Raw genomic sequence first — 26,602 nt, forward strand, 5'->3', positions numbered from 1 at the left:
AGAACCCGATGCTTTTAGGTTTAAATTAATTACTGACATGTGCTGCTCTACCCAGCTCATTGTCTGCACATGGAGTTTACTACTTGAGTGGGTTTCTCCAAGCTACGTTTCAGACTTCAACAGCATTTTCACTTGTGTGCAGCCACCCTACACATTTCTTCACCTTCCTGCTTTGTACCACAAGCTGCACAGGGAAATGCAGTCTTATTTCAGAGACTATGCCCATGCATGGAGAGAAGACCATGTGTCAGTACCAGCCCCGAGGGATATCTACCTTTCGTTTCATATTTGAATACTTTCATATTATTACAATATATTAAGCCATTATAATGAGTTTTGTTATTTCAAATGTAGGTCTTCTTTGCTTTATCAAGTATAAGAGAATTAGTATTTTTAGATTAGCGACTTCTGGGCTTCTTCCCTGTGGCTGTTTAATTTCTGAGATGTAATTTCTGCGTAGCTGTGTAATATAACATACTTGAGCTGTGAGTTTCAGATGTGAGGAGTCAGCACGGCAAAGCCTCCTTCCCCCCACAGGGAATCCCTGTGCAGTTTTAGAAGCCAAATGCTATTCTGATTTTAAGAAGCTTTTACTAACTTTTCCCCAAAACTTCCAGTCCCTTTTCAATGTCATGCAATTGTGTGTTTTGGTTCCTAATGGGGATTCAGAGTGCTCACACCCAGTCACTGTGATGGCCCTTCCTCAGCTCCCTCCCCAGGGTGCCACCACCGGGAGCTGCTGCCCAGCACCCCAAGCCCTGGGCACCTCCAGCATCTCAACCAGACCAGGCTCCTGCACGGAGCTCATGGCACCATTTTTACAGATTAAAGTGACTGAGAGACCCCTCCTCGCCTTTCCCCAGCAACAGGACAGGAGAAGCGGTCAACCTGCACGTTCAGGTAAAAAGCAGCAGGAAAGCAGCACAGGTCCCAGGGCTACAAGTTGAGGGCTTTATGCTCCTCACCTTGGGCTGTGGAAGGACATTGCAAAGCACGCTCATGAGCCAACGCTTAAGGAAAATTAATGAGCAAGAACTGCTGTAAGCCTGGTGATGAGGTACAATTAGCCCTGCAAGCTCCTTGTAGGTGTAACTGGATGGAGTCTGTGACTGCTTTTATTTTTAGTTTTAATGACTGTTTTACGATGAGATGATCCCAGGAGCCTGGAAACTGTGGGTTTTGATTTACATCAACCTAAGTAACAACAATACAATTTACAGACCCAAAAGGCTCCTTTCAGACACTGAACATATATTAGGATTTCAGGTCTAACTCCCACTATTCATTTATTCAAAGATTCATCCTGATTTACAAAAAGAAAATAGGGTCTCAGTCCAAGACTAACAGAAGAAAATGGGACTCTCTCTATTCTATTAGACAAATACATAGCAGGGTGTGAACTCCCCATATATAGTCTTGCAATATACCAGCAAATTATCTGCAGGATAATGTACATGCTACTCTGAGCTACCTATGAAAGCTAACTCTTCTCAGTTTCGTTTTAAAACAATGAATGATCTGTCCAAGGCTCGTTCTGTGCTGGCTTTCTATCTTCCCAAAGTAAAGGGGAAATTCTGGAGGCAAAACAATGTGTGTACACCTTCCTCTGTCCTGCAAGTGGTGGTTTGGAGGTTCCCAGTACCTTTGTAGTCATGCGTGTTTAGCATGTCTGCAAAAAGCAGTTTAGCAAAAAATGATGTACCATTAGATTTAACAGAATATTTGAGCGGTAAGACACAATAGGACAGTACATGTCTTGCTGATTATAGCAAGCCTCAGGTGATACAACTACTGAAATGGAAAACAGAAGGCACAGCTTCAGTGTCCTGAAATGCTCTGTTTATTCCTTCCTGATGCTCCTGTGACACCGAATGCACTCATGAAGAAAGGAATTGGTGACTTTCATAAATAGGAAGGTGATTATTATGCTGGAAATGGTTAATTGAATCCAGAATGCTATGGTCTATATTAAAACCTGCGCTACAATAGTTTTTATATAAAATATATTTGTTACATCTCCCCCCAACATATGTACAATATGATATGCATCTTTAGAAACAGGATGTAGATGAATTTATCCATCAGAAGGAAAACCTCTACTGTTATATACAGTAAAGGTCAATTATATTGTTTTTAAGAATGTTTTAATAAATGGTCAAAGTGCTATGGTTATGACCGCTGTGAGAAGTGGGGAAGGAAGAAGAGCAATGTTCCTAAAGGGGAGCAGCTGGCCACCGAGCAATGAGCTGACAGATGGTTTCCTATGAAATATGGTCATTAATATTCTCATGTCAGCTCCCAGGTTTAATGGGATCTTAGAGCTGATGAGAAACCCAGCACTCAGAAGCCAGGAAATTCCAGAACCTAGAAGATGCGTGTGGACAGCTGCCTATCAGGGAGAACAGCCACTTTCTCCTGCACCAATATTCAAACTTAAGAGAAACGATACCTTAGGTAAGGTAAGAGTTGTAAAACAAAATCTGTTCGAAAAAAAGATCCTACAGAGATGCCAGTTATCATTACATAGCACTAACGACCTGAAAGCAAAGCTGGCTGTGAACAACACCAAAGCACACGACGAAGTTTTAGGGTTCGGGCTGGCAGTGTGCCCCTGGCTGCTTTCAGATGCTGGGAGGTGCAGCAGCTCTGCTCAAGCCAGTGGACTGAAAACCCACAGCACACACTGCTAATGGCGCAACTGGGTGAAGAACTGTAGCCATTAAGATTTGGCTGAAAGTCTTGCTAATCAGCCTGCCTTCTCACCCCCAAAGCTCTCAGTAGGAAAGCTATGAAGATTTTTTTTTTTAAAAAAAAGCCTTTTAAAAAAAGATATCTCTTTTTAGTAGGCTTTTTCAGCAGGCATTTTCAGTGCCTTTCTGGTTACTATTCTTATAAGGCTGCAATTACTAAAGCATGTTTAAACCTTAGGCTCATTATGGCAATTATCACCATCACAGCCCAGCCACGGACAGTCCTATTATGCCTCATTTATGAGCACAAAAACTAAGACTGCAAGAAAACGAAGAAACTCCCCCAGAAGCTGCACAGCACAGCTGTCGGCAGCCAGCACCTCTGAAGCCGCACTGCTCCAGCCGTGCACAACTCTGCAGCGAGGGGAGCGGTGTGAGGGCTGAGGCCTGCTGCCATGGTTTTTGCGGGGACAACCCCAGCACCCGCTGCCACCACGAGCTTTGCCCCTGCCTCAGCTCTCCTGCAGCCCGGTTCCTGCGGGGACACGCGAGTGGCAACAGTGGCCCCGGCGGCACCAAGCGAGGGCAGGCAGGGCTACTTACTTCCTCTCTCCTCTGTACCACTCAAAGACTGGGGCAGGAACGCCTGCACCTTCACACCGTATCAGTCCGTTCCCTCCAAGCATCACGCCGCTGGACTTAAGTTCCTGAATTGTGGGGGCAACTGAAAAAAAAATTGTAAAATAGACATTTGCACATAAATACGAAGACTGTTTAACTCTGCTTCTCTTCAGCACGCTTTACGTTACTCAGCCTGGTGCGTATTTTCCAGCTTGATTCACATTCAACCATGCTTTCTTCCGGCAGTGTAAAACTTATCCCACACAGCAGACTCTGACACAGATCTGTATATCTGGTGTAAAAACATAACTGAGACATGAAGAGTATTAATCCCATACTGAACAATCTGTTTTTTCAACTCAGTTACCCAGTGTGAAGTATAATGATGCGTGGCTGTCGCTGTCACGCAGGATGCTTTCAGTTCCTGAGACCCCCTCAGACGGGGACGATGCGGTGCCGCAGGGGCTGCAGCCGCGGGCTGGGTCGGGGGAGGTGAGTTGGTACACCCGCCCTGGGGGTGCTGAGCCCCGAGCCACGCCGTGCCTCATGCCACCGTCTTCTGCATCATGCCTTCTAAAACGCCCCCAGGCACATGTGGCCTTCGGGATCTCTTTTGGCATATTAAAAAGACAAACTTACCTTCACGATTACGACTCAGCCATAAATACCATATAGCAGGCATGACTTTCCCAGTGTTACACTGGGTATGGATTTATTTCAGAAAATACATTTTGTCTTCTTAAACGGCGAACATAATAAATCTGAATAAACATTTTAAACTTAGAATTTCAGATACAAATAAAGGTAAAAGGCGATTGTTAACTTTTCCAGTTGCCAGCGAAATGCAACCATGAGCTGAAAACAGAAGACAGTGAATTCCTCCGGAAAGAGATTATCAAAGTTAAGGCTGAACAACAATTGCCTTCCCCCTGGAACTTCTTTTACACTTTCTGTTTTTAAACAACAATTTATGTGCATCGTAAAATGCTATAAAAACTAAACCACAGAACTTATAAATAAAAATCTGTTGATTTTTTTTTTTCCCAAGCAATTTTCCAGATGTTGCTTTAAGGTGTTTATGTACGTGTAAAACGCTGACTGCCTCGCATCTGTTCCTTCACCACCTCATCCACAGTTCAGCACGCCACGCTAAGAGGCCATAATCCTTTATGGCAGGAGCTACGCCCAGGGAGCTCCAGATTCACTCCCGAGTAGAATGGCAGCCGCGTGGCCTGCACAGGCTGCATCGCACCTCCCGCGCTGCGGCGGCACCGTGACTGTGCAGTGCAGGAGGCAGGAGCACACGTTGTGAAAGAGCCCACGAAGCGGGCATTCGCCCACAGTGCTCCCCCGGCGCATGCGTGCACTCATCGACAGAAATTACCCTGAAGTGTAATTAAAGCTATCGCTGGAGCCTGTGGTACTGCTGGCACCGCAGTGACCGCGGGCCAGACGGGGTCCCATGCACTGTCCCCTCAGCTGGGAACACTGCACCTGGTAAAAGTGTGGGGCAGGAAGGGAGCAGCGGGCCCTGCCCAGGCTGCCCTGCTGATGGGGATGTGGGAGCAGCTTCCTCTGCCGCTGGCAAGCACACCCTCACCCTTCTGCTTTCTCTTCCCAGTGATTACATGGAACAAACCCATACAAGCGTATGTGAATAAATATTCACTTTCAACTGGTAACATTAAAATTTCAAGTGGATAATCAGCATAACCAATTTGCATGTCTACTTCTCCATAAAGCACACAGGAACGAAGGAGATCTTTTTGTCAAAACTGTGACTCCATGAAAACAGCAGGTACTTATAAACCTGACTCCTTCCTGAGCAGTGCTGCAGTTCGTGCAGCCACGGCTCTTAAGACGTAACTTTGAGTGAGATGGAGCACATGAAGACACCAGTTACATTTGCTGCTGCTCCAGCAGCACTGAAGGACACCAGCAGCTGCCAAAAGCACCACAAAGTTCACGGCTCAGCTCCTAATCCTGAAGTGTTCAAAAGAGTAATATGAAAATTGTTTGAGATAAACCATACAAAAGCAGCACCTGAGCAATGGAAGAACACAGAAGCCACCTGCACAGGCACCTGGCAAGCAAAGGCTGCTGAAAGCCAGGACCCGGTCCTGCCGCCTGCCCAGCTGCGTGGTGGGAGAGCCCTAGCTTTCTGCTGCCACTGGGTTTGCCCCCCAGGATAGGAAGAGTGCGATTGCACTGCTCTTTGAACGAGGCTTTAACCCACTTAAAGACTTGTGCACTCTTTCTCCTGGTCCTCATTTATCTGAACACACTGTCTAAAAGGAACTCAGTTCTTTCATCTCAGAGATCACACTCCCCCAAAAACTCGCTTGTTGTTTTTATGGTGCCTGGAAACCCACACCTGAAACGAGACACAGCACGATCAGGGAGATACTGCCAAGTGGAGCAGAGAGATGGCTCTGTACAGTCTGCACGTGACGGTTTTATACACACAACCCACAGTGATGTCCTGCGATGCTGCCTCACTGTAGTACTTCTTCCCCCATTGCCCCAATTAGCCTGATTGCCCATCTTACACCTGACGAGTCATCATCCTGTGCATGAATGCCACCCCACGCTTCTCCTTTACCCTTTATTTTCACCACAGCTTTTCAGTTTGTTGGGAACATCTCCGGATCCTGTCTGCTCCGAGGGGCAGTATCGGAGCTTCAACAAGTCCATGCGTCCCAGCATCCATCCCCATCCCCAGGCCAGGCCCCGCAGACACCTGCCGGGGAGGCACAGAGGGGCCCACACTCCAGCTCAGATGTTTCTGTGGATGTCAGTGAGAAATTCTGGGAGAGGAACAAGGGTAATGCACCGGATTGTACATTTGGCAAGCTTTCATGAACTGAAAGTTTGGTTTAAGCTGTTGCCATCTCATGTATTTCAGTCACAATTTATTCAAATGCACACCAGTCAGCAGCTGGACAGGATCCCGACAGCAAGTCCAGGCTCTCATGTTGGTGTGGGCACCTGAAAAACCTCTCGTGCCTATGAGATCTCAGCTTGGAACAAGAAATAACAAGGAGTGTGTGTGATGGAAAGGTGCCATTAGAGAATCAGAGATGAAAGACACCGCAGGAGGGTGAGCAGCACCCAGTGAAGCAGCAGCACATGCCCCTGTCACCGCTCCACCAGCAGGCACCCCAGGGCAGTGCTGGGCCCAGCTCCTGCCCGGCGCCTGCAGCCCGGCACCACCTCACCCACCAGCAGCGGGTGGCTGTGCCCAGCCGTGCTCCAGCGTGATGATCCCTCCCCTGAGATGGGGACGAGGTCCCACGGCCCACAGCCGCATGGCATCGTCAGGCAGTGCCACAGATCCTGCCTGGCATTGAGTCTTGGCACCGTGGCAATGGGGCCTGTCCTGCGCAGGACAGGCCGGCCACCCCGGCTCCATGTGGTTTCGGCGTGCTCAGCACTCAGCCCTAAAGCAGCAGGCATGGGTACTTCATCCAAACCCGCTGCAACAGCCCTGCGCGGTGCCTCCTGGCTAAGCTTTCTCATAGGTGAACGTTGTTCTGCATTATGCCTGGGGACTGGGAGTGCTTGTTCTTGTAGTTCAGAGTGGGCAGGATTATTAGCAACAAACTTGGAACTTGAAATAAATATACCACACTGTGTGGACACTACATGGACAATATATAATTCTTACGAGTTAGGCAAGAAGAGCAAATAAAAGGCCAGCAAAGACCTGGGTAATACAGAAAGTTTTTTTCCAAAGTACCACTTTCAAACTTCTCAACGTGGCCTGCTCACCTTTTGCTTTTGTGTGTGTGTGTGTTAATAAATGCAGACCATCTCTTGGTAATAAATTTAAAAATAAACTGATCCATAAAAATGTACAGTTAGGCGATGCTCTTTATATCTGTATGACCGTGCAGTCAAAAGACCGATTCAATCTAGCCTTAACGATTTAGAGTAACTTTCCAGGTGCAGAGCAGAGCAGCTCAGAAGCTCCAGGCAGAGCTCAGCAGCACTTCGGGCAGATGCTGGGGTCTCGGACCTGCTGCAGCAGGAGCCTTGTTGCCCACACCACTGCCTGCCCTCCTGTCGCTCCCACCGCGATGGCTTTGAGCCCCGTCAGGCGGGAGCCCAAGGTTTCCTCAGATCGCCTCTCAGAAGGAGCCCAGCTTCTGTTTGCTCAGAGTTCAGAAAAAAATACAAATAAAAATCAATATTCTTTGCTCTAGGAAATCCCTGGCTAACAGTGACATTAAAACACAAACCAAAGACAGCTTAGAATCACCGTTCTCTCATATTTTTCGTTGTCAAGTTATTTTCTCGTTTTTAGCATAAAGACAAACTGTGTGATGCAGGCACACTTTGAGTGAAGTGATTAGGGCACCGAGCCCAAATTCCTCAGACCCTCCTGCTCCCATTGGTATGGGAGAGAGGGCAATTCAGACGAGATTATGCACCTGAAGACCTGCTGCTTCAGGCTGCCAAGGTTTGTTTTGGAGAGGAAAAACACATGGGAGGCTTCCTCATTCTCAGGCTTCCAATTTCATATATTTTCTAAATGTTTTCCATTCAGCCAGCAAAGACTCATTTTGGAGAAGGCATTTATGGTTTGATCTTGTCTTTGCTGTCAGCCTTGCTATAATGCTCTCAGCTTGTCCTCTCAGAGGCCAGCGTGGCCCAGCCTCCCTCGGCGCGGTGCCGAGGCAGATGGAGGCTCGAGCCGTGGTAGCTGCCACCGCACACGGACGTCTCCTTGGGTCCCAGCTCGTCCCACAGTAGCTCCACCAGCCTGTCCCTGGATGTCGCAGGCGGCAGCAAGGCCTGCAGGGGGGCTCCTCCCGGCCCTCTGCACGCTGGGCACCCAGTGCTTCCAAGCTCCAAAGGTCCCTGCCGCACCAACCCCTCACTAGCTCCTGTTATTTCCTCTTGCCTTGCCTGGCCTGGCCAGCCCGCAGCTCCGAACACCCAGGGGACACCCAGCGCGCCCGCCACGCTCGGGGACAGGGGACCCAGTTCTCTCATGCTGCCGAGGGAGAAGATTTAAATCGTGCTCAACCTGAAGGCAATTAGATGCCTCCCCAGCCTCCTGGCAGGTTTCCTGCGAGGCCATCGTGAGCTCTCCAAGTGGCATTAGCATTCCTGCCGCTGACACCCTAAGTCATCGTGCCGTCACGCCAAACCCTGCTGAGCCACACCGACTGCGGGCCGCTGTGCCTTGGTCCTGCTGCTGCTTGGTGAATCAACAGGGTGCGGACTGCACATCCAGCAAGACACCTTCCTTCCGGAGTTTAATAATGATGACAAACTATTGCAGAAAATCATTTAGTGTCATTAAGGATTCAGTCCTGCTATATTCTGCTGACTGATTGAATGTACAGATGCTAGCACATGTCTTTAGTGGGCAATAGAAGGTAAGGAATAAATACAGGTGGGCAAAAGTTTAAAGACCTGACAAAAAGTTAATAAGGGTAAACAGGATGAGGAGCTTTAACAGGCAGATTTAAAATAAACTAATCACAACTGGAAACAATAGTGGAAATACATGAGAAATTTATCAATACAAGAGAATCCGAGGCCAAAGGGAGGCGTCGGGTGGGTGAGGCTTCAGCCGTCCCTTAAACTCCGCAGCCTCCAGAGCTGAAGTTGTCACTGTCTCTTCTCCCTCAGCTGATGCAGGAAAAGATTCTGTTTGTGTTGTAGAGGCACAGATGTATTTCTGGGTGTGCCTGTAGCACTTCATTGCAAACAGCAATAAATACGCAAGCGAGTGATAAAAAGAGAAACTTGTCTCAACAGAGTAGAGTGAAACCAGGGCAGGGAGAGCCTCCGCAAGGAGGGGATGGCAGCTGCAGGTTGGTGCAGAGCGAGAGCACAAGAGCCAGTGGGCTTACAGAGGATGCTGCAGCGAAATGTAACACTGATGGTAACGAGAAACTCTTGTGTAACACTAATAGTTTTAAAAATATTTGTACTTCCCTTCTTATCAGAAGCAGCAGAAAGGAGCCCCAAGCAGGACGGGAGCACAGTGCAGCACCAGCAGCTGTGGTGCTCCTGTCCCGACCCAATGCAAGAGGCGATGTCCGTGAGTCAGGGTGGGAGCATGGGGACCTGCCAGAGACAGACAACACAACAGCAGGTGCACACACACACTCAGTGGGTGCAAATCCCCTTACATTTTGGTGAAAAAACAAAGTTTTTAAAAATACTCCTATTAAAGCCTGACGTGATGGCGCTGAGTACTCACTGCACTTCATCTCTCCCCCAGTGCATTAATGAGAAAGACGTGAAAACTACCATCTTCGTCTCCCTCTCCTCTGCTAAAAGGGCTCTGTAATTGCGTTCTGCTCAGTTGCTGCTCATCTGATACCACCAACATGTTTGCATGAGTCAGGCGTTTGTGCTGGGAAATCAAATTCTACAACTTATGTTCCATCCAAAAACGATGCAAAGTACTGCAGAGTCTGGTTTCCTACCCAAATATTTTCATTTTGCTTTTAAATGTCTGAAGGAACACTAAAAACAATGCATGAAATACACTGGCATTCAGACAGGCGCAGAAAATATGCAAAAAACCTCCAGCTAGAACAGGTTTCATCTTTTAACATTTTAATGAGCTTCGGGACTTTTATGCATATTAGTTATGTTGCCCTAATTACTCATTATAATTCTAATGTGCATTTTATATTTAATTACAATGCTTATAAAGATTTGGTATGGACAGTAAATTATTATAACTAGCATGTGCATAATGATTAAGAGCTGAATTTATTAACTTTTACACTAGCATTCAGGGCTGGCAACTTTCAATTTCACCTTTGTGATTAACCATATTGTCTGATTAAACTAACATTTTTGTGGCATTAATTGTAAATGTCAAAAAAGTCTTTTATTTTTCCTGTTTCCATCAGATTTTAATTTGGCATCCTAACGTACTCTTTTATTAGTGAAATTGCTCTCCAGTGTGTCAAGATTGAGCCTTTCAGGTAAGAAAACAGGTTTTCTAAGATCTATTTTAGGCTACAGAAAAACAGGTACAAGCAATATTCATATATTTACTTTTTATAGATGTATTGCATCCTCCCAAAAAAGGAACAAATCTTTGTAAGTGAAACAGTATTACTTGTACTTTAAATAATAAAGGTGGTCTTCCCATAGTCTAGAGGCTTTATTTCTCTAGCTCATTCAGAGCAGCAGCCCCACCCCTTCCCAGATGAATAGTTTAATAGCTGCCTCTTCGTATCAGAAACTTCTCCAGGCTGTGGCAATATTTGAGATAAGCGTCCTTAAGCAATCACTCTGCTAAACAAGTAAAAGGCTTATTTTTTCCATCTCTTCTTGATGACTTCTGAAAAAAACTGAATTCAGTGGGGTCTTGATGTATATATGCATATAATTTTTAAATGCAAACATACAACCTGTAAGTAAGCATTCAGTTCAGCTTCTGCATTTCTGGATGTGACCTAACATCTCTTTTCTGCTCCTCTTTCCGATTTAGAACTTAACTTCACAAAACATTATACTTTATACATGGATTAATTAAACAGACATGTAAATACCTCGAGCTAGCTGCCAGAGAGTAAGCAGAATCTCAAGCATCCTTCAGCTTCATTTTGCATGTTCCAGGGTGCATCAGAATTTCCTGGAATGTGCGTCTCCCTCAGCTGTGTCTAATGGATTGCATTATAACAGATCATCAAAATCATTGGCTGCTGTGCAATTTATATTTTTTGAATATAAAAACTCCCAGTGCTAAGTTGAGAGGAAAGCTTAAAATCTGTAAGTAATTGTTTTGTGGAAACAAAACAAAACAAAACCAAAAAAACCCAAAACAGCCACACAAAATAATACTTGGTAAATAATAGGCTAGCAGACAGGAATTCCTAACGTGTTTTACAAGACCTTGAGTGACAAGAAAGAAGAGGAATAAACTTAACTCCAAGACCCAACAAAGCAAGTGTATACCTCTAGAGTTTTACACAAGGAAGTGTAAGCAGGTGAGCACATAGACAGAAGGGCTGCTTTGCTTTTTTGTCCAGCAGATTTTATCTTACTGCTTCATCTACCTAATCCTTCCATTTTCTGACAAAACCTTTTCCTAATCGCATTCCCTTCAGGTACCCCTGTGCACGTACTTCTGTCTCATGTTCAGTGGGATGTTCTGGCGTGGGAGCAACGCTCGGGCTCCGCTCGTGGCCCCAGGGCACGTTCCTCTTGCCGCAGCCACGCCAGCCAGCGCAGCTTCTCCGGAAGCGCTCAGACAGTCGTGGCGTTACCTGTACGTGGGGCCATGCACGGCGTTTATGATTTTTGTAACAGAGACAAAGCTGCTGCTTTACAGCAGGTCAGCAAAACCCGTCTGTGAACGCAGGTGCTTTTCTTGACCAGATTCCCTGCCTCCAGGTTGGTGCTGCCCGGGCCCCCTTTGCTGCCAGATGCTGGTGTGGGACCACCGCCAGCACCAGGCCTGGCCCCCAGCCCCGTACATGCCGCCTCTGCCCAGGCCTTGCCCTGCGCTGCGGGACCCGGCGCCAGGCCCAGGGCTTCTCCCACCCGTACCCGTCCGATGGCTGCGCGCACCCCTCTGCCGGCATGGTCGGAACCACGATGAATGAGCATGAAGCATATCCCACGTTTGCATACAAGGCTTGTTTGTAATTTGGAAGGAACAGATGCACGAGACATAAATGGGGCTATAAATGCTTGGTGTTTGACATTGTTCGATACAGTGGAGTTGGCTTTAATCTTTCATTGGCCATTGAAGCTTGATTCAAATTTAACTGAAGCCAAAGTCTTTGTATTGACTTCAGTGGGCTTTGAATGAGACCTGGAAAGACCTGCAATAAAAGGGAATTTCACAGTCTTCAAAACAAGCGAACAAACAGACAAGGCAAAAAAAGCAACTCGGAAGAGCACCAGTGAAACAAAATAACTCCCGTCATGTGATGCTTCTTTCTGTACACCATTGCTCTTACTGCTGTAACTTGAGGGAAAAGTTGTCATCGACACTTTCTCATCAGCAAAGAATGGCTGAGGGTCTGTAATTACCCGAGTCAAAAGAACATACTTTCCTGGCTCAGAACAGAAACACGGCTTTGAAGGGAACCAGTGGAACTGCTGTCTGCTCTGCAGCACCTGACGGGGATCTGTACGGAAGGATTTCAGGCTCTGAATGCAGGGAGGTGGAGGGGCATATCGCCGAGCCTCAGCTGATGAAGAAGCAGAGCGGTGCCTTTGCTTCATGGGCCTGGAGCCCGAGCTGGGCAGCTCAGGTGGCACCGGGCAGTCCCTGGGGCCGGGAGATCCCAGGGTCGGTGGGCTTTGTGCTGTGAGGCAGGCAACAACTGTGAGGGACAAAGAGAAATATTTCACTTGGGCCAGCTCACTGTTAAAGGTTGCCGTGTATGGCATGTGCAAGAGCAATGTCTTGGGGCAAGGCTGGAGGAGCGTGGCTACATTGGGACAGGGCCATATCTGCAGGGCAAAAGCAGCACCCCTCAGTCTGTGGGGAAGAAAGACGTGGTGTTGGGGGCTCTGCCAGCCAGCCCCGGCCCCCCCAGGCCCTCGCACCCACAAGGCTCCCCCTCGCTTGGCAGCTGAGTGGGAAACCTTCCTCTGAGGCAGTGAGCCCTCGGCTCTGCTGCCCTTCCTTTATCTCAGCGAGTTATTCAAATGCGCGTGTGGAGGTGAGAGGGGAAAAATGAGTGTCAGCATCCTGGAGCCGTACTAAGGAAAGAGGAGGAGGAGAGGGGATGCTTCTGTGCATTTGATGCCGATCCAGAAGGAAGAATTGGCTGGGAGCCTGGGCGAGAACAAACACGAGTGCTTTTACTGTGCTACTTCTCTTTCTCCAAGGAAGATAAAAGCAATGGACTTCAACAAGTTCCAGGAATTACTGAGTAGGTCTTTTGGCAGTAAAGCTGAGGAGAAAGTGAATTAAAGCAAGCTGGTAGTTTTTCAAGGAAAGATATTTTGGAACAAACACACAGAATATCCCAGCGTAGGTCGTAAGTGCAGTAAGCGAGCTGCTCGAGTCCTGCGTGAGCACCTTCAGGAAGTCAAAGCACAGAAGCAGATGAAGTAGTCAGGAGACATCAAGGGTAGTGAGAAATCATGCCATAGGTACACTAGTAGCATTAAAGGAAAAAGACAACAGCCCCCATCTATTCTCCTACTCAGTACTACCCCTGTATGGTGCCCAGACCACCAAAACACCCGTGGTGGCACCTCTGAGCATCAGGCACGCGGGTCCTCAGTTCCCAGAACCTTGACCAGCCTTCCCAAGGTCCCAGAAGCAACAGTTTCATCACAGTTTGCTTTATGCAGAGCTTTGATGAAGTCTACCAGGCTCATCTGCTGCATTCAGAAAACAGTTGGCTTATACAAGACTGTTCCCTACCGACGGCAGGCTGAGCGCTATTACTCTGTCCGCAGCTGGAGACCTGCAGGCCTTCGCTTGTGAGACCACAGCACAGAGGGGCTGAAGGAAGGCAGCTGACAACGCACAGCACTGCGAAGGGAGGCCAGCCCTTCCCAGAGGTGCAGGACGGTTGTGTTATCAACCACGGGCTTGATGGGGCACTGGTATGGTCTCAGCTGAAGTACCAAGTTCAGAAAAGCTGAAGGAATTGGGGTTAGTTTAGCTGAAAAAGATGACTTACTAGCAATACACTACATCACTAAATATGCACAAGAAGAAAAACGGAATCAGCTCTTCCCTATCTCATTTATGGGCAGGGCAGGCAATGATAAACTGAAACTGAACCAAGAGAGCAAGAGATTTAGGTTTGCAAAGCTAAGTTATTGCTGAAAGAGGTTGCTTAAGGAGAATGTTGATGTGTTTTTATTTAATTAAAAAAATATCAGCACCTGCATTTGGGCAGCAGCATCAGACTGACTGCTCAGTTCCTCCTTTGGGTTGGATTTTTGTGATCTCCTAGACATTGGAATTATTAAGCATCAAACAGCTCCTCTAATGGCAATTTCCTTTACTCAATTCTGTAGATCCTAGTGTTGCATTTAAGGTTATATACCATTCTTCAACACAACGGGAAAAAGAGAAATTACACTTGTCCAAGCTTCCAATAGTAATAAAATCTTTAGGTTTATACTTAGCTACAAAAATGAAGTAAATACTGAAAGAGGATATAGAATTCAGAAAAAAAAATGAGATGACAAGTAGAACTTTTTTGTAGAAAACTTATCTCCTACAGCTTGGATCTGATTTGATATATTCTACATACATAACAAAGTAGCTAGGTGTACTCTCCAAAATGATATTTCTAAGGACAGTACTCATTACTACTGTATAATAAATGGAAGCATAAGTCAGAGTTAGCACTGAACAGATTGTTTGGGGTTGCAAAGACAGCAGCTGTCACAGCTTGACAGCTTTCTTGTTAGTGAATCAGCTTTACTGACAGTCTTTTTGATTGAAAACCACTGTTCGCTGACAGTGTGTTATAGCTGATATACATATGTATCTCATGAAGAATGAGAAAGAGCCATAAAGAGTCTAGAAGCAATTGCTCTATATTAAAAAGAAGTGAAGTTTACATAAACGTGTCCCCCTGTTGCCTCCCCCTGTGTTGGTCTGCAGCAGATACACGTTTACAGGAACAGGACAATGTACACTGATATGTGACGAGCACACATGCACACCAGGGCAAGGCAAGCCCAGAGTCCCTTTTCTAACTAAAAGCAATAAAGTCACAGAAATACTGATTGTTCTCAGACACTCTCAGGAAAAGTTTCTGTAGCTCAAAACAAAGTAATTATAGAAATAAAACCCGGTGCCACTCTGACAGGCAGGTAAGGCTTCCCAGACCTCCTGCTAGCCCAGAGGGGGATCCACTGGAGTACGTCCTTCTCAGGGAACAGTGACTCAAAAAAGAGCCAGTTTATTTTGAATCACATTTTACTTTCTCTTACATACTGCATCTGTGTCGATGACTTTGAGCGGCAGCTCTGTGGGACAGGGATCATCAGCTTCTGCTTCCCGTAGCACACACCAAACACCCGTGCAAAGCCACCACTGCCACTGCTGTGTGGCCAGTGCAGTGCCATCTTCCTCGATCACCTCAGTGAATGCACAGCATCGTTTGTTTTGCAGTACCCCAGAGTCGTCACTGCACACATCATCTGCAGACTTACAGCACCAAAAATTAGCTGGCTGCTGTAAAGGAGGCATTTTATTGAAGCAAATGCATCTCAGGGGTCTCTCTCTGCATTTATTTATAAAATTGTCCATATAAAGTAATTTCTTCTCCCTCAGTTTTGTGGTGTTTCAATGGATAAAAGCCAATGAAGTGCATACAATGGATGCCACCTTCGATTTTGAGATCATTGCTTAAAACAAAGTACGCGCCCTAGTTCTGAGGAAGACCAAAGACAAAAGACGGCAGCCACTTCTGGACACCAGAAACTTCCAGGGCTCTGCAGCTTTGTCACTGATAAACATTTAATAGTTTTCTTACAACTGTTCATCTTTAAATAATGTCTACATGCTTCTTAAGAGTAGATGGTATATCTCAACTCAGCACAAGGATGCAGACATGACTTTCTTTTTCTGAAGTCTGGGATACTGGGATTTTCCCCTTACACATTCAGTGGCTGCACTGAAAAATAATGCCTGAGATGTTCTTTTGCCATTAATAATACCAGGCGCAGAAGCAGTGAGCACCTGAATTTTGACTTTGATATCAATCATATTTTTGTTCAAATTACACTGGAGACAGTGCATTCTGAACTGAATTTTTATAGTCTTTCAGTCTGGAAATGACTATCGCGTTCTTATTGCGCAGCGTGCAACAGCTATCAAAACAGCTGAAGCATTGAAGCAATATGGTCCGTGATGTTACTCTGTCTCCAGGAAGGAGCACCAAGTGCAGCCCTGCTGCAAGGCTTCAGAGCTTTCACTGCACATGTTTGTGTTTGTTTTGTAACTGTAAAATCCAAAAAACATATCAACGTCAAAATAGTTCCTTCTTATTTGAGAAGAGGTAGAAAATATGAAGAGAACCAGACAAAAGCTTTATGAATTATAACACCTAAAGAATGACATTGGCAATTTTTCCTTTCTTTCGTGTTGACTGCACTGCTTTGTTTTAAACTATAAAAGCAGACATATTACTTCTCAAAGCTCCCCCAGCTCAGATCTAGTGCCTCTACCACACACTTGCTAATACCAGCAAAATTGCAGAAGTTATTAAAACCTAATTTAGCAATCTCACCAGGGTACAAACAAGTTGTAACAATATCATTACAGCCTTATCAGGGACTGGATGTCTCGCTGAAATGCCGAGCGTAGTCGGGGTAGGAGCCAACTGGGACTGTCGCTGCGTGGCATCGTGGCCATACCAGGCAGCCACAAGTTATGCTAAACAGATTTCTGTTGCAGAACCATTTCAAAGCAGCCGTGGCTGCTGTTGGAAGAAATAGATAAAAATAATAATCGGGGGACTGAGAGTTTTGAAAGAGTAGCACGCTCCTCAGGCTTGCCTTTCCTGGCTCCAGCTGGCGTCACCAGCTGCACTCAGAAGCCCTTTAGACTCTCAGCCTGTAAAGGCTCTTCCCTTGTAAGGGGCAGGGAGGACAGGCCAACAGCAACAAGGAATGCTACAGCTACCAGGAGAAATATTGCTTTACAATGTGCAGACTATTACAAGAAATATTTTAAGTAATTGTTTTTGCTGAAGAGCAATCTGGGCAAGTGAACACTCCTGGAAGCTGAAGAGCTCTCCATTAATTTTGGCTCTAGTCTGGGGTATTACAGAGCCTGCTGTATACTTTAAATTGCTTCTTGAAATGCATAAGCTCTTTACAGATGAGTCATCTTCTATTAATACTTTAATTTTTGTGAACTGTATTTCAGCTAGTGTTTAAAGTGGGATCACCTGGAGGCTGAGGAGCTAGCAGTGGCTCAGAGCTGGGAGAAAGCACTCACTCCAGGCTGGATTTACTGCCCAGAAGTGCTTTTCTTCAGTCACTATATACATTTCTTCACTTTGCACCTCGCCAGGTTTGAGGGAGTTCACATCCCGCCTGCAGATCTGGAATTGTATTGACTCTGAACATAACGGCGAGCCACATGTGGAGCCCCTGGGGAGCCAGAAGGGCGCCCTGAGAAGGCAGCCCCGTGGGGAGAGGTGTGCTGCTGCTCCTGCCCATCGGTCTGCTGCCTCCGGGAGGGAGAGGTGCAAGAAAGGGAGCTTCACCAGCAGCGGATACACAGAGATGTCTGCAACCTCACCGTAACCTTATTTTGGCTTTGAAATGGTAGCACAAGCAGAAAAGTACACAATAGTTGTTAAAAACTTCATTAATTTTTGTCCACTCATACTCCAGTCATGAGCAGATCCCCACACTTTCACCAACAGTGGCCCGAAGCCTTTACATTGTGCTTATGCAACAGCCATCAACAACACACTGTTGAGAACATTTTTCACGGATATTAGGAGAACTTGCCATGAATGTTCTATTATTTGCTACAGCAGTTTCACAGCGATGCATAAACACGCTGTATGGCATCTCCTGGCATCCCATAATTATACAATATGTGGACTTATAACTACTGGCAGAGTGCAAATATGTGCAAATTAGTCCAGTTGTTTTTACTTCAGGGGTTCCTGGGGACAGGGAACAGAGATTACTTTCACATGGGCAGTCACGGCAGTCCTCAGAATTAACCACGGCAGAAATGGCAAATAATCAGCACCCATAGGCTTCTGAAACGGTAAACTCCATGTTTGAACTGTAGAAATAATATTTGTTAGCCAAGTCAGAAATACTGTTTCCCAAGAAAACAATGCCTGAAGAGATTTGTTTGAACATGGTTTAATAGCTCTCTAACTCCTCAGAGGGGTTCACGGGTTTGTGCTGGAGACACTCTTCACTTAGGGAAAAGAGAATGTGAGGTGCTTCTCGGCATCTTAACCTTCTAATTTCCCTTTCAAGCCAAGAGCTGGCTGCCGTGGCAGCAATGCTGGTGTTAACGTTGAAGCAGCATCTCCTCTTCCACTGAAGAAGCCAAGCTGCAACCTTGTCCTGCAGCCCCAGCTGATGCCACGGATGAGCTGGAGACCTCCCTGGAGAGCAGAGGCAGCTCACTGCCCAGGCTGCTCCCCTTACACATCTCACCGTGCCGCTGGCAAACACAGGGTGCGGCCCACTGCTCACCCCCAAAATTGCCAAGAATCACTCGGAGGAGCTAGGCAAAATTTTTCTTCAATATGAAATATAGACTCCTTATCTACTGGAGGGATATCTTAAGTACTAATACTCTAACTTCAAATACAAGACCTCATTTCATGTTGCCAGAGCCCTTGATTATGAGCTGTGGCAGCAGAATGCCATCTACGTGAAGGAACATTATAATCAATTCTGTCACGCTTCAATATAAGCAACACTTTTCAGAAATAAGCAGCAACCACGCAGCAGTTTGCAGAACCTAATAGTAAACTACTACACCACAGAAAGAAATCAATGTTAATTTCAAAGCCAAATTGCACTTGAGTCAGAAACCTGAACTATATTGTTTTAATCTGACTTCTGAAATGCTAATAAAAATACCTGAAGGACATAAAATGACAAACATTACTTTCATAAGAGGCTTCTTTCCCCACCAATGAGGAGAAAACTACTTTCTTCATATCAACTATATTCTCCTCCCCACTCCAGTTGAGATGGATTTAAACACATGACTAGTTTTTATTGATCTGAATTGGTATAAGTTGTTTTTCATTAAGTGTTACTATGAGATGGTACATCATATAACTCATACAAGTTATCTCAGTCAGTGATAAGAATAGTTTGCAAATTAAATAAATCAGAATTTAGTCCTAATGCTGACCAAAAACCCAACAAAACCACAGAAGTTAGAAAACCACAACCCTGATTACATTGTACATGATCAAAAACTCCATTTAAAGAATAGCAGAAAATTTCTCAAAGATCTCTATCTTAGGTCAAAATAACTATTCTTATGTGCATAAGTTTAACTTGAAATATTTTGCTATTAGCTCCTCTTTTGGATGGCTGGACCCAAAAACAAGCTCTGCTATTACTGACTCAAATCACAGTCCAAGTTTTCCTATCAACTGCGTTAGCACCTCACCTCCTTTAGCTAGGGTGGGTGGCTTTGTGTCCTCATATAGTTGACCCACAGATATAGAAACTAATTACACCATTAATTCTCTGCTCTCAGCTGTGTATTCTGTGAGGCAGGAAAGACATCTTCTCCATCCTTCCAGGTAAAGGTCTTCCTACATCTTTTTAATTAAAATAGTAGCTCAGACATAAATGTTATAACTACTGAACCAGAACATCTGTACAACGCAGAGAACCTGATTTTTAGAATTAGGTTAATATTTAACAATGACAGGACAAACAGGCCAAGGGATGGTCCTGATGGACTAGTGCACGAAGCCCACACCCACCTCGCTGCTGACTCACTGCCAACACGTCCTTCCAGAAGCTGGTCCTTGGTCCCCAGCAGCACGCCGTGGAGCAGCGCTGTTCTTACCATTCAGAGCATTCACCCAGCTCTGTGCGTTTGATCTGGTGGGACAGCTTTTCAGAACATAAGAGTGCAGCAAGGGGAGGACTCTCTGTGTTCCCTGGGTCTGTGCTAGATGGGGCAAGATGAAAGGGGACCAATACTCAGCCTTCATCCCGAATAAAACAGAAAACCTGTGAAAAACGGGGCAGCCTGAAGTCACACTATGGACACAGCTCGTGCCTGGCCATAGTTCTCTCCAATGACTGCAGACTCAGACCTACGATGCAAGCCCATGGCGTGCACCAGCACTGCCCTTACCTGCAGATCTGAGACCAAGAAGACTTGAACAGAGTAAAGAGTTGCCTTTTGGAAAGCTCACGCACACTGAGCTCCACCAATCTATTAACAGAATCAAATATTAACCAGCAGTCAGATTTTCAGGAGTCCCCAGTGTGACTTAGAAGCCAAAATCCCATTTTGAAAGTTAACCGGAGAATTCAGAGAAGCATGTTTCACAGGAAGTCAATGAAACCGCACTCCGGAGTGCTTTTAACTTTTAAAAGTGTAATTTAGATACTTCAAAACAGTATTGCAAAGTTCAATCTTCCAAGGCACTGTGCACATGTAACTCTTGAAATGGTCAGTGAGAATTGTGGCTACCCAGTGCCTGCAAATTGCTCTGCGTTGTTACAACGCCAAGCAATACTTCAGACCCTTGTGATTAAAGAAAGGCTGGCACACATGATGCAATTTTAAATGTGTGAATTTCAGCCAAACGGATAACATCAGCCACTGCCACCTCAAGATAAGGTCCTTCTGCACCACGGTCAAATATGAACATACAAGTTCATCTCATCTGGGTGCAATACCGTTTGAAGAGTTATGTGCCTGAGTTTACTGTATATAAAAGGCACAGGAAAGAAAAGCAATAACTTTTCCGCGCAGTTATGTTCTTTAGGGGAACTGGTTTTAACTGGTTAAAAAGAAAAAATCTTTGTCATTGCATGGAACTGTCCTCACCAACAGAAAAAATTCTGGCCCAGTTTGAAGCCCTTCAGGCTGTCGGCCGTCATCATGCGTACCCTTGCCTGCAGCCGCTGTGCTCCACATGTGGCACAACAGGCACACGGGCTGTACCTCTGGCTGGTGGGGTGTGAGTTCGCTCAGGCCCAACTGTGCCCAGACCTATATGCAAAAGTATCCCCACACAGCTTTGAGAGCCCCCAGACAGACACCTAGGGGTCCCCAAACACCTCATCGTGCCAGTGTCAACACACAACTAGTCTGTAAGCTGCACCCAGGGCAGGCACCAGAGAATTTGCTTCCTCAGGCTGCGTCTGCCATCCTGGGATCACGAAAGCAAACAAAAAAGCCTTGCATAAGCAAAGGTGCACGCAGATGCTTACAATTGCTCAATACACTGTCCATGTAGTTTTAAGAAGAAAAAAAAGAAGTTGCACCTACGGCTCAGAACAAACTTATGCAGACTCCCTGGTTTCTCCGACACAAGGACCCCGCTCACTTGCTCTCCCAGAGCCGCCGCTGACCATACCCCTGCCTTCTGGCGTTAGTCAGGGCTATAAAGATGAAGCTGCACATCTGTGGCTATTAAAAAGGGAAAGAATCAAAGTTGCTTATTTATGCTTAAACAGAATCCCTCCCTCCCTCCCCCCCACCCCATATTAAAAGAAAATGGAAATTAAAACTGCAAATTGCCCTGACTGTTTTCATACTTGGTACCAAAGCAGGACAGAAGCGAGACCTTTGCAAAATGCTTGGGCCATCTCCTTTTTATTCAACTCGATTGAAGGAAATTTTCTTTGTTGAATCAAAAATAAAAAACCTTGCCCAGGAAATGTTTTTCTTAGGTCAGCAACGATGCACAGCAATGCGCTTTCAGGGAGCATAAAGTCACGGCCATGTGTCCAGGTATCAGGAACCCCCGCAAACACTTAAGCCCTATACTGTTTTTCCCGGTAGGCCTAAGGTTACAGATATAATTAGGTTAGAGTGGCTTGTACAGTATGTCTGATTTCAAAGTAAAATCAGAGTATTATGCATAATATTATGCAAGTGCCATAGCAACAGTAAGGCAGACTTCCATGAAATGCTAATGAGATAAGCTGTTCTGCAAAAACCCTAACCTGTCCAAGCAAAAACAAACACATTACTTAAAATTCATACAAGAAACTCACACATTCCTTCTATTAAAAAAAAAAAATTTAAAAAAAAAAACACAACAAAAAACAACAACAGAAAAACAGCCCACGACATAAAATGTCTTATCAAACCATCACAGCAGGAAAGAAACCAGGCGGCGGGGAGCGAGGCAGATCTGTGCACAGCCACCTGTTGCCGTCGGCGTGCTGCTCCAGGAGCTCCCCGTCGCACAGGGCTGGGGCTGCTCTCGCCCAGCACCGGCCACCAGCTGCGGCCACCACAGCCCGGGGGGCTCGGGCTGCTCCGGGCTGCTCCGGGCGGCAGGACCTGCCCCAGCTGACAGCAGCAAGCCACGTAAGCACAGGCAAAGCCCCGTCCCAGCCCCAGAGGGGAGGTAAAGGAACACCTCACCCAGGGAGTAACCTCACCCAGGCTGCCCAAAGCCCCATCCTGGGCTGGCGCGAGGCGCCCCTGCCCGTGGCTGGGGCTTGGAACCGCACGGTCTTTAAGGCCCCTTCCAACCCCAACCATGCTGTGATTCTATGAAAGGAGGTGGCATCGCTCCAATCGCAGACTTTGACTTGTTTGACCACCGATATGAAAGAAATATTGAATCAGTCACTTAGAAAACCCGACCCAAGGATGAAGACGGGAAGAATCAGGGCTGGCGAACACAAGGAGGTCAGCATGAGAACAAGAGCCCTGCCTTCAGAGACCGAAAGGTGAGACTGGTCCTGCCCCTCGGAGGACAGGTGAGGAACGGGCTGTAATCGAGTAGGAATGGTTCCCATTAGGCACTGTGAGAAAATTACAGATGCAGACTGCGATTAAATAGAACGTGCTGCCCAGGGAACCGTGGGGATCCCGTCACTGGGGACACCTTACGGAGGGATGTGCAAACATCCCTTGGTGACACCAGGCAGGGCGTAACAGATTTCACAGGTTATCATATCATCTATTCACTTTCTTTTTCCCTTCCAACATTTTCAAGACCGAATGGAAAATATCTGTACAAGGAAAAGCTTTCCAAGCAAGCGCCGGTCAGGATGAGGAAGGAGTATTTTGAGTTCCCTCCGTACCACCGGTATCCACAGGCTGCAAGGTTTGGAGGCCCAGCTCTCCCCTGCAGACCGCAGCGCTCCCCTGGGGCACTGGTGCCGGGCTCCCGCTCGGGGTGCTGCCGGGAGCGCAGCCACCCGCAGTGGAAGGAGCAGAGCCCGACGGCAGCCGTGCCGCTGCAGCTGGCTTTCACCTCCCCGCTCAGCACCGGTGAGCCTGGCCATCAGTTTGCAGCGTGATGGGGTTCCCAGAGGCCGGAGTTAAAGCACTGCCTCCTAATTTTAGCTGAATGGCTTTTTTTCCTCTCCAAAGCCACTGGATCGTAATTCAGTAAGGTCCACAAGATCCAGCTTTAACAGAGCTGCTTGAGAGACAGTTACAGAAAAACGGGCCCTGAGTTTGTGTTATAAGGGCATCTGAAAAGAAGGAACGCTACAATGCAGCTCCACCTTAAAAGCCCACATTTGCTGTTTATTTAGGTAATTGACAATTTTACATAAATTAAAATAAATGCCAGCTTCATGATGCACACATCTCACTCTTCATCATCTCAGCGTAGCCTCAGCACTTCTGGAGATTCTCGCATTTAGCAACTGCCTTTAATCTTTTAAAGTATGTCACTAACAAACCAGAGGGTCAGTGGAGCTACAGCAACATGTGTATAGTTACAGAGCAGCTTTCAGGTGACATTAAAATCCTCCTAATCCAGACACTAGTTTGTTCAAAGGGGCTGTGGATTATCATCCATAAATCAGTATTTGCTTTATAAAATATAATAGAAAATGCTAATAAGATTTGCTTCTGAAGTGAAATTGGATTATATTTTATCTATTTTAACTTCATTTGGTATAGTGTTCCTTCAGAAACCAGCATCCTCATACAATCTTATGTTAGGCTCTCGTTCAATTTTTTTTCCTCTCTCTGAATTCAGACAAACACACCACAATTCTCAGGCCACCATTTTAAAAAGAGAAATCATGGGGGACGTACATAAATTAAGTAGAAAATGTAGAATATGCAATATGAAACAGCATAAAGAAAAAAAAACCCAACCTGAACTAAAGTCATTGGAGTTACAATGGATGCGCTGTAGGGCAGGTAGCAAACTGGTGCTTTATGGCTGGCTGGGGGCTGCCCAGCTAAGGAACTTGAAATTCAGAAAGTAATTTAAACCTGGTCATTTTCTTGTATTTGCTTGGATGACTGAACAACCGCTATATGAAATGAATATCCATATTCAACATTACGCTTATATTCACTGCAACCGCTCGGGGTTCATTGATACGTTCTATTAACTGGACACAATAAAGCCTTGATTTATTCTCCACTTACCAGGTCTGCAATAAAGAACATTCCTTTTAATAACAGGAAAATAGTATTAAAATTGTCAGAAGCAGCAGTTAAGTGATCATACTCATGCTAATGCGGTGTGGCGCTGTCATCACCCCGTGCGCTGGGGATCGCATGTCAAGGCGCTGCCGTGCGAGACACGGCAGAGGACTGCCGAGATGCAGCAGGGATTGCTCCAGCTCCGAGACGAACGATGCTTCTGCAGCACACCACCGTGCACACGCCGTCAGAGCGTAGGAGTCTTATTTTCTACAGCAAGGCCATTTCCTACAGTAAGCAGCGTACGTGGGCAAGGCGACGCGTTTTGGGAAATACAGTCAGGGCCCTTGTAAGGCTGGAGGGGGGCCAGCTGCCAGCGAGTTGGCTGTTCTGGTCGCTGCTTCAGTGACACTCACCGAGGAGCAGGGTCACAGGTAAAGGAATTAAACAGCCGGTGGAGCCACCTGGATGGTGGGCACAAATCCCTGTGCCAGAAGTGTAATCACAGAATAACACACGTGGGGTGAGGAGGAAGAGATGCTGCAGAGCTAGCAGTGAGCCCACACTGCAGGGCGTTAGCCTAGGAGTTGAGGGAGTCTGCAAAACTGAAGGGAGTAAAGGGATGGGACTCTGGGGGGAGCTGGGGGCAGAAAGCCTTGCTCTTTATTGAACAAGTATCTCCTTAGCAGAAGAAACAGGGCTGAAGAACATTCAGCCAAGAAAATTCTGCCCAACCCAGTGTGACAAAAGAACCCGAAGTCTTCCTCTCTTCTTGCATATTTCTGGCATTAAGATCTTCCCGGTTTTACACTTGAAAATAATTTTAATACAAATTTCTTTTAAATAGCACCAGAGCTGGTTAGACAAACCACAGCTCGCCTGGCGGAGAGATTCAGCTCTGGCTGACTGGCCACGTGCGTGGAGCACCTCCAGGACCGTGCGTGCCGCCCAGCAGCCGGAGGTGCTGAGCCCCGCGTGCACACCTCGCCACCTGCGCGGCTGCCTCGGTTCCCCTGCTCTCTGCGGGGCTGCAGAGCACAGGGCAGAGGGGGGAGCAGCCGGACAAACACCCTCGGTGCCGGGGTGCCGACTGGTGGCTGGGCCCGGGGGTGGTGGGCTCGTGGGGACGACGGCCGCAGGGCGAGCTCTGCCAGCTTTGGTGAGCTCCAGTCCAGGCCTCTCCTGAACGCAGCGAGCCACTGTGCCGCCTGGTCAGAATTAATGAGCGTTAGCAGCGGGGAGCAGATGTTGGGAGAGCTTTTGCATTGCGCTCAACTGGCTTGGGGACAATGTACAAATCAAACAGAAGCGTGTAAGCAATTAGCTGACTACGACAAATCTTTCACGTATACAAACGGCTTCATGCTGAAGCCAGATCCTAGTTTTGCATTGCCTTTTTTTTTTTTTGCCATTTTCTTCTTTAGTTGTAAGAAATAGAAAAAATTACTCTGCGTGCCCCCAGTGCAGACTTCGCAGTTTGCCTGAACCTGGCACAGGAATTCAGAGCCAGGTGCATCCCACCATGGCCAAAGGCGCTTCCTGATGGACAGGAGAACCTGCAGCCAGAGCTGAGCAGCCCTGCTTGTGGTCAGTGCTGAGGTATGTGCAGCCCTCCCAGCCTGCCCGTCCTCCAGCACTGCAGCACCATTTCTCCCAGTGCTCCCCAGCTTGGTGTCGAGGGAGGGCTTTGACACGACTCAGCACAGGGCACGCACCAACCAGCACATCAGCTCTGCGTTGCGTTTAAGCTTGAGTTTTGGCTTTGGCCAACCAAGTTGATGCTTTCCTCTGAATTAGGACTCACATAAGTCTCAGTCCTGGCTCAGGAGGTGAGGGAGAATTGTGGATTTGATGATTTTATCACCTCCTCTGTGCTTTCTCAAACAAAACAAGCGCTAAGCAGCACTATCAACTTCTCCCTTTTCGCCATCACTTAGAAAGCTCCTGACACAGCTACCCTTATTAAAACTCCCATCGCATGAAGTTACTTAGAAGCAGTTTTTGTTTCTATAAAACTAAACTGAGCTCCCCATTCCTTCTGGGTCTCTATCACAAGTCATTTATTTAACAACACGAAGTATTTTGGAGCACAGGTTGCGTGAAAGGTGTCACGCCACAACACCCAGGCCCCATCTATGCAAGTATCTGCGCAGCTTCCCTTACCAACAGTGTCCCAGTAACAACACACCAAACAAAAAATAGCGGTCACGTACGCCACGGGCCACCACCACTCCATTTTTAACCCCCAGGTAGCCCACAGTTTTTAGAGAGA

The 26,602-nt window shown here is 46.6% G+C and overlaps 1 protein-coding gene across 5 annotated transcripts in view; it reads right to left on the bottom strand.

Moving 5' to 3' along the window:
- Positions 1-26,602, bottom strand: part of NEGR1 (neuronal growth regulator 1) — a 254,849-nt gene that overhangs the window by 56,768 nt on the left and 171,479 nt on the right. For all 5 annotated transcript variants that reach the window (XR_004781418.2, XR_004781419.2, XR_004781420.2 and 2 more), the window contains exon 5: positions 3,294-3,414. Coding sequence is in view for 2 of the 5 variants with exons in the window: in XM_035564421.2 (XP_035420314.2) it covers positions 3,294-3,414 (121 nt within the window). In the remaining 3 variants the exon portion in view is untranslated. The remainder of the gene's footprint in view (positions 1-3,293; positions 3,415-26,602) is intronic.

The sequence above is a fragment of the Cygnus atratus genome, chromosome 8 (genome assembly GCF_013377495.2).
Source record: "Cygnus atratus isolate AKBS03 ecotype Queensland, Australia chromosome 8, CAtr_DNAZoo_HiC_assembly, whole genome shotgun sequence".
In the NCBI taxonomy this organism is placed as follows: domain Eukaryota; kingdom Metazoa; phylum Chordata; class Aves; order Anseriformes; family Anatidae; genus Cygnus; species Cygnus atratus.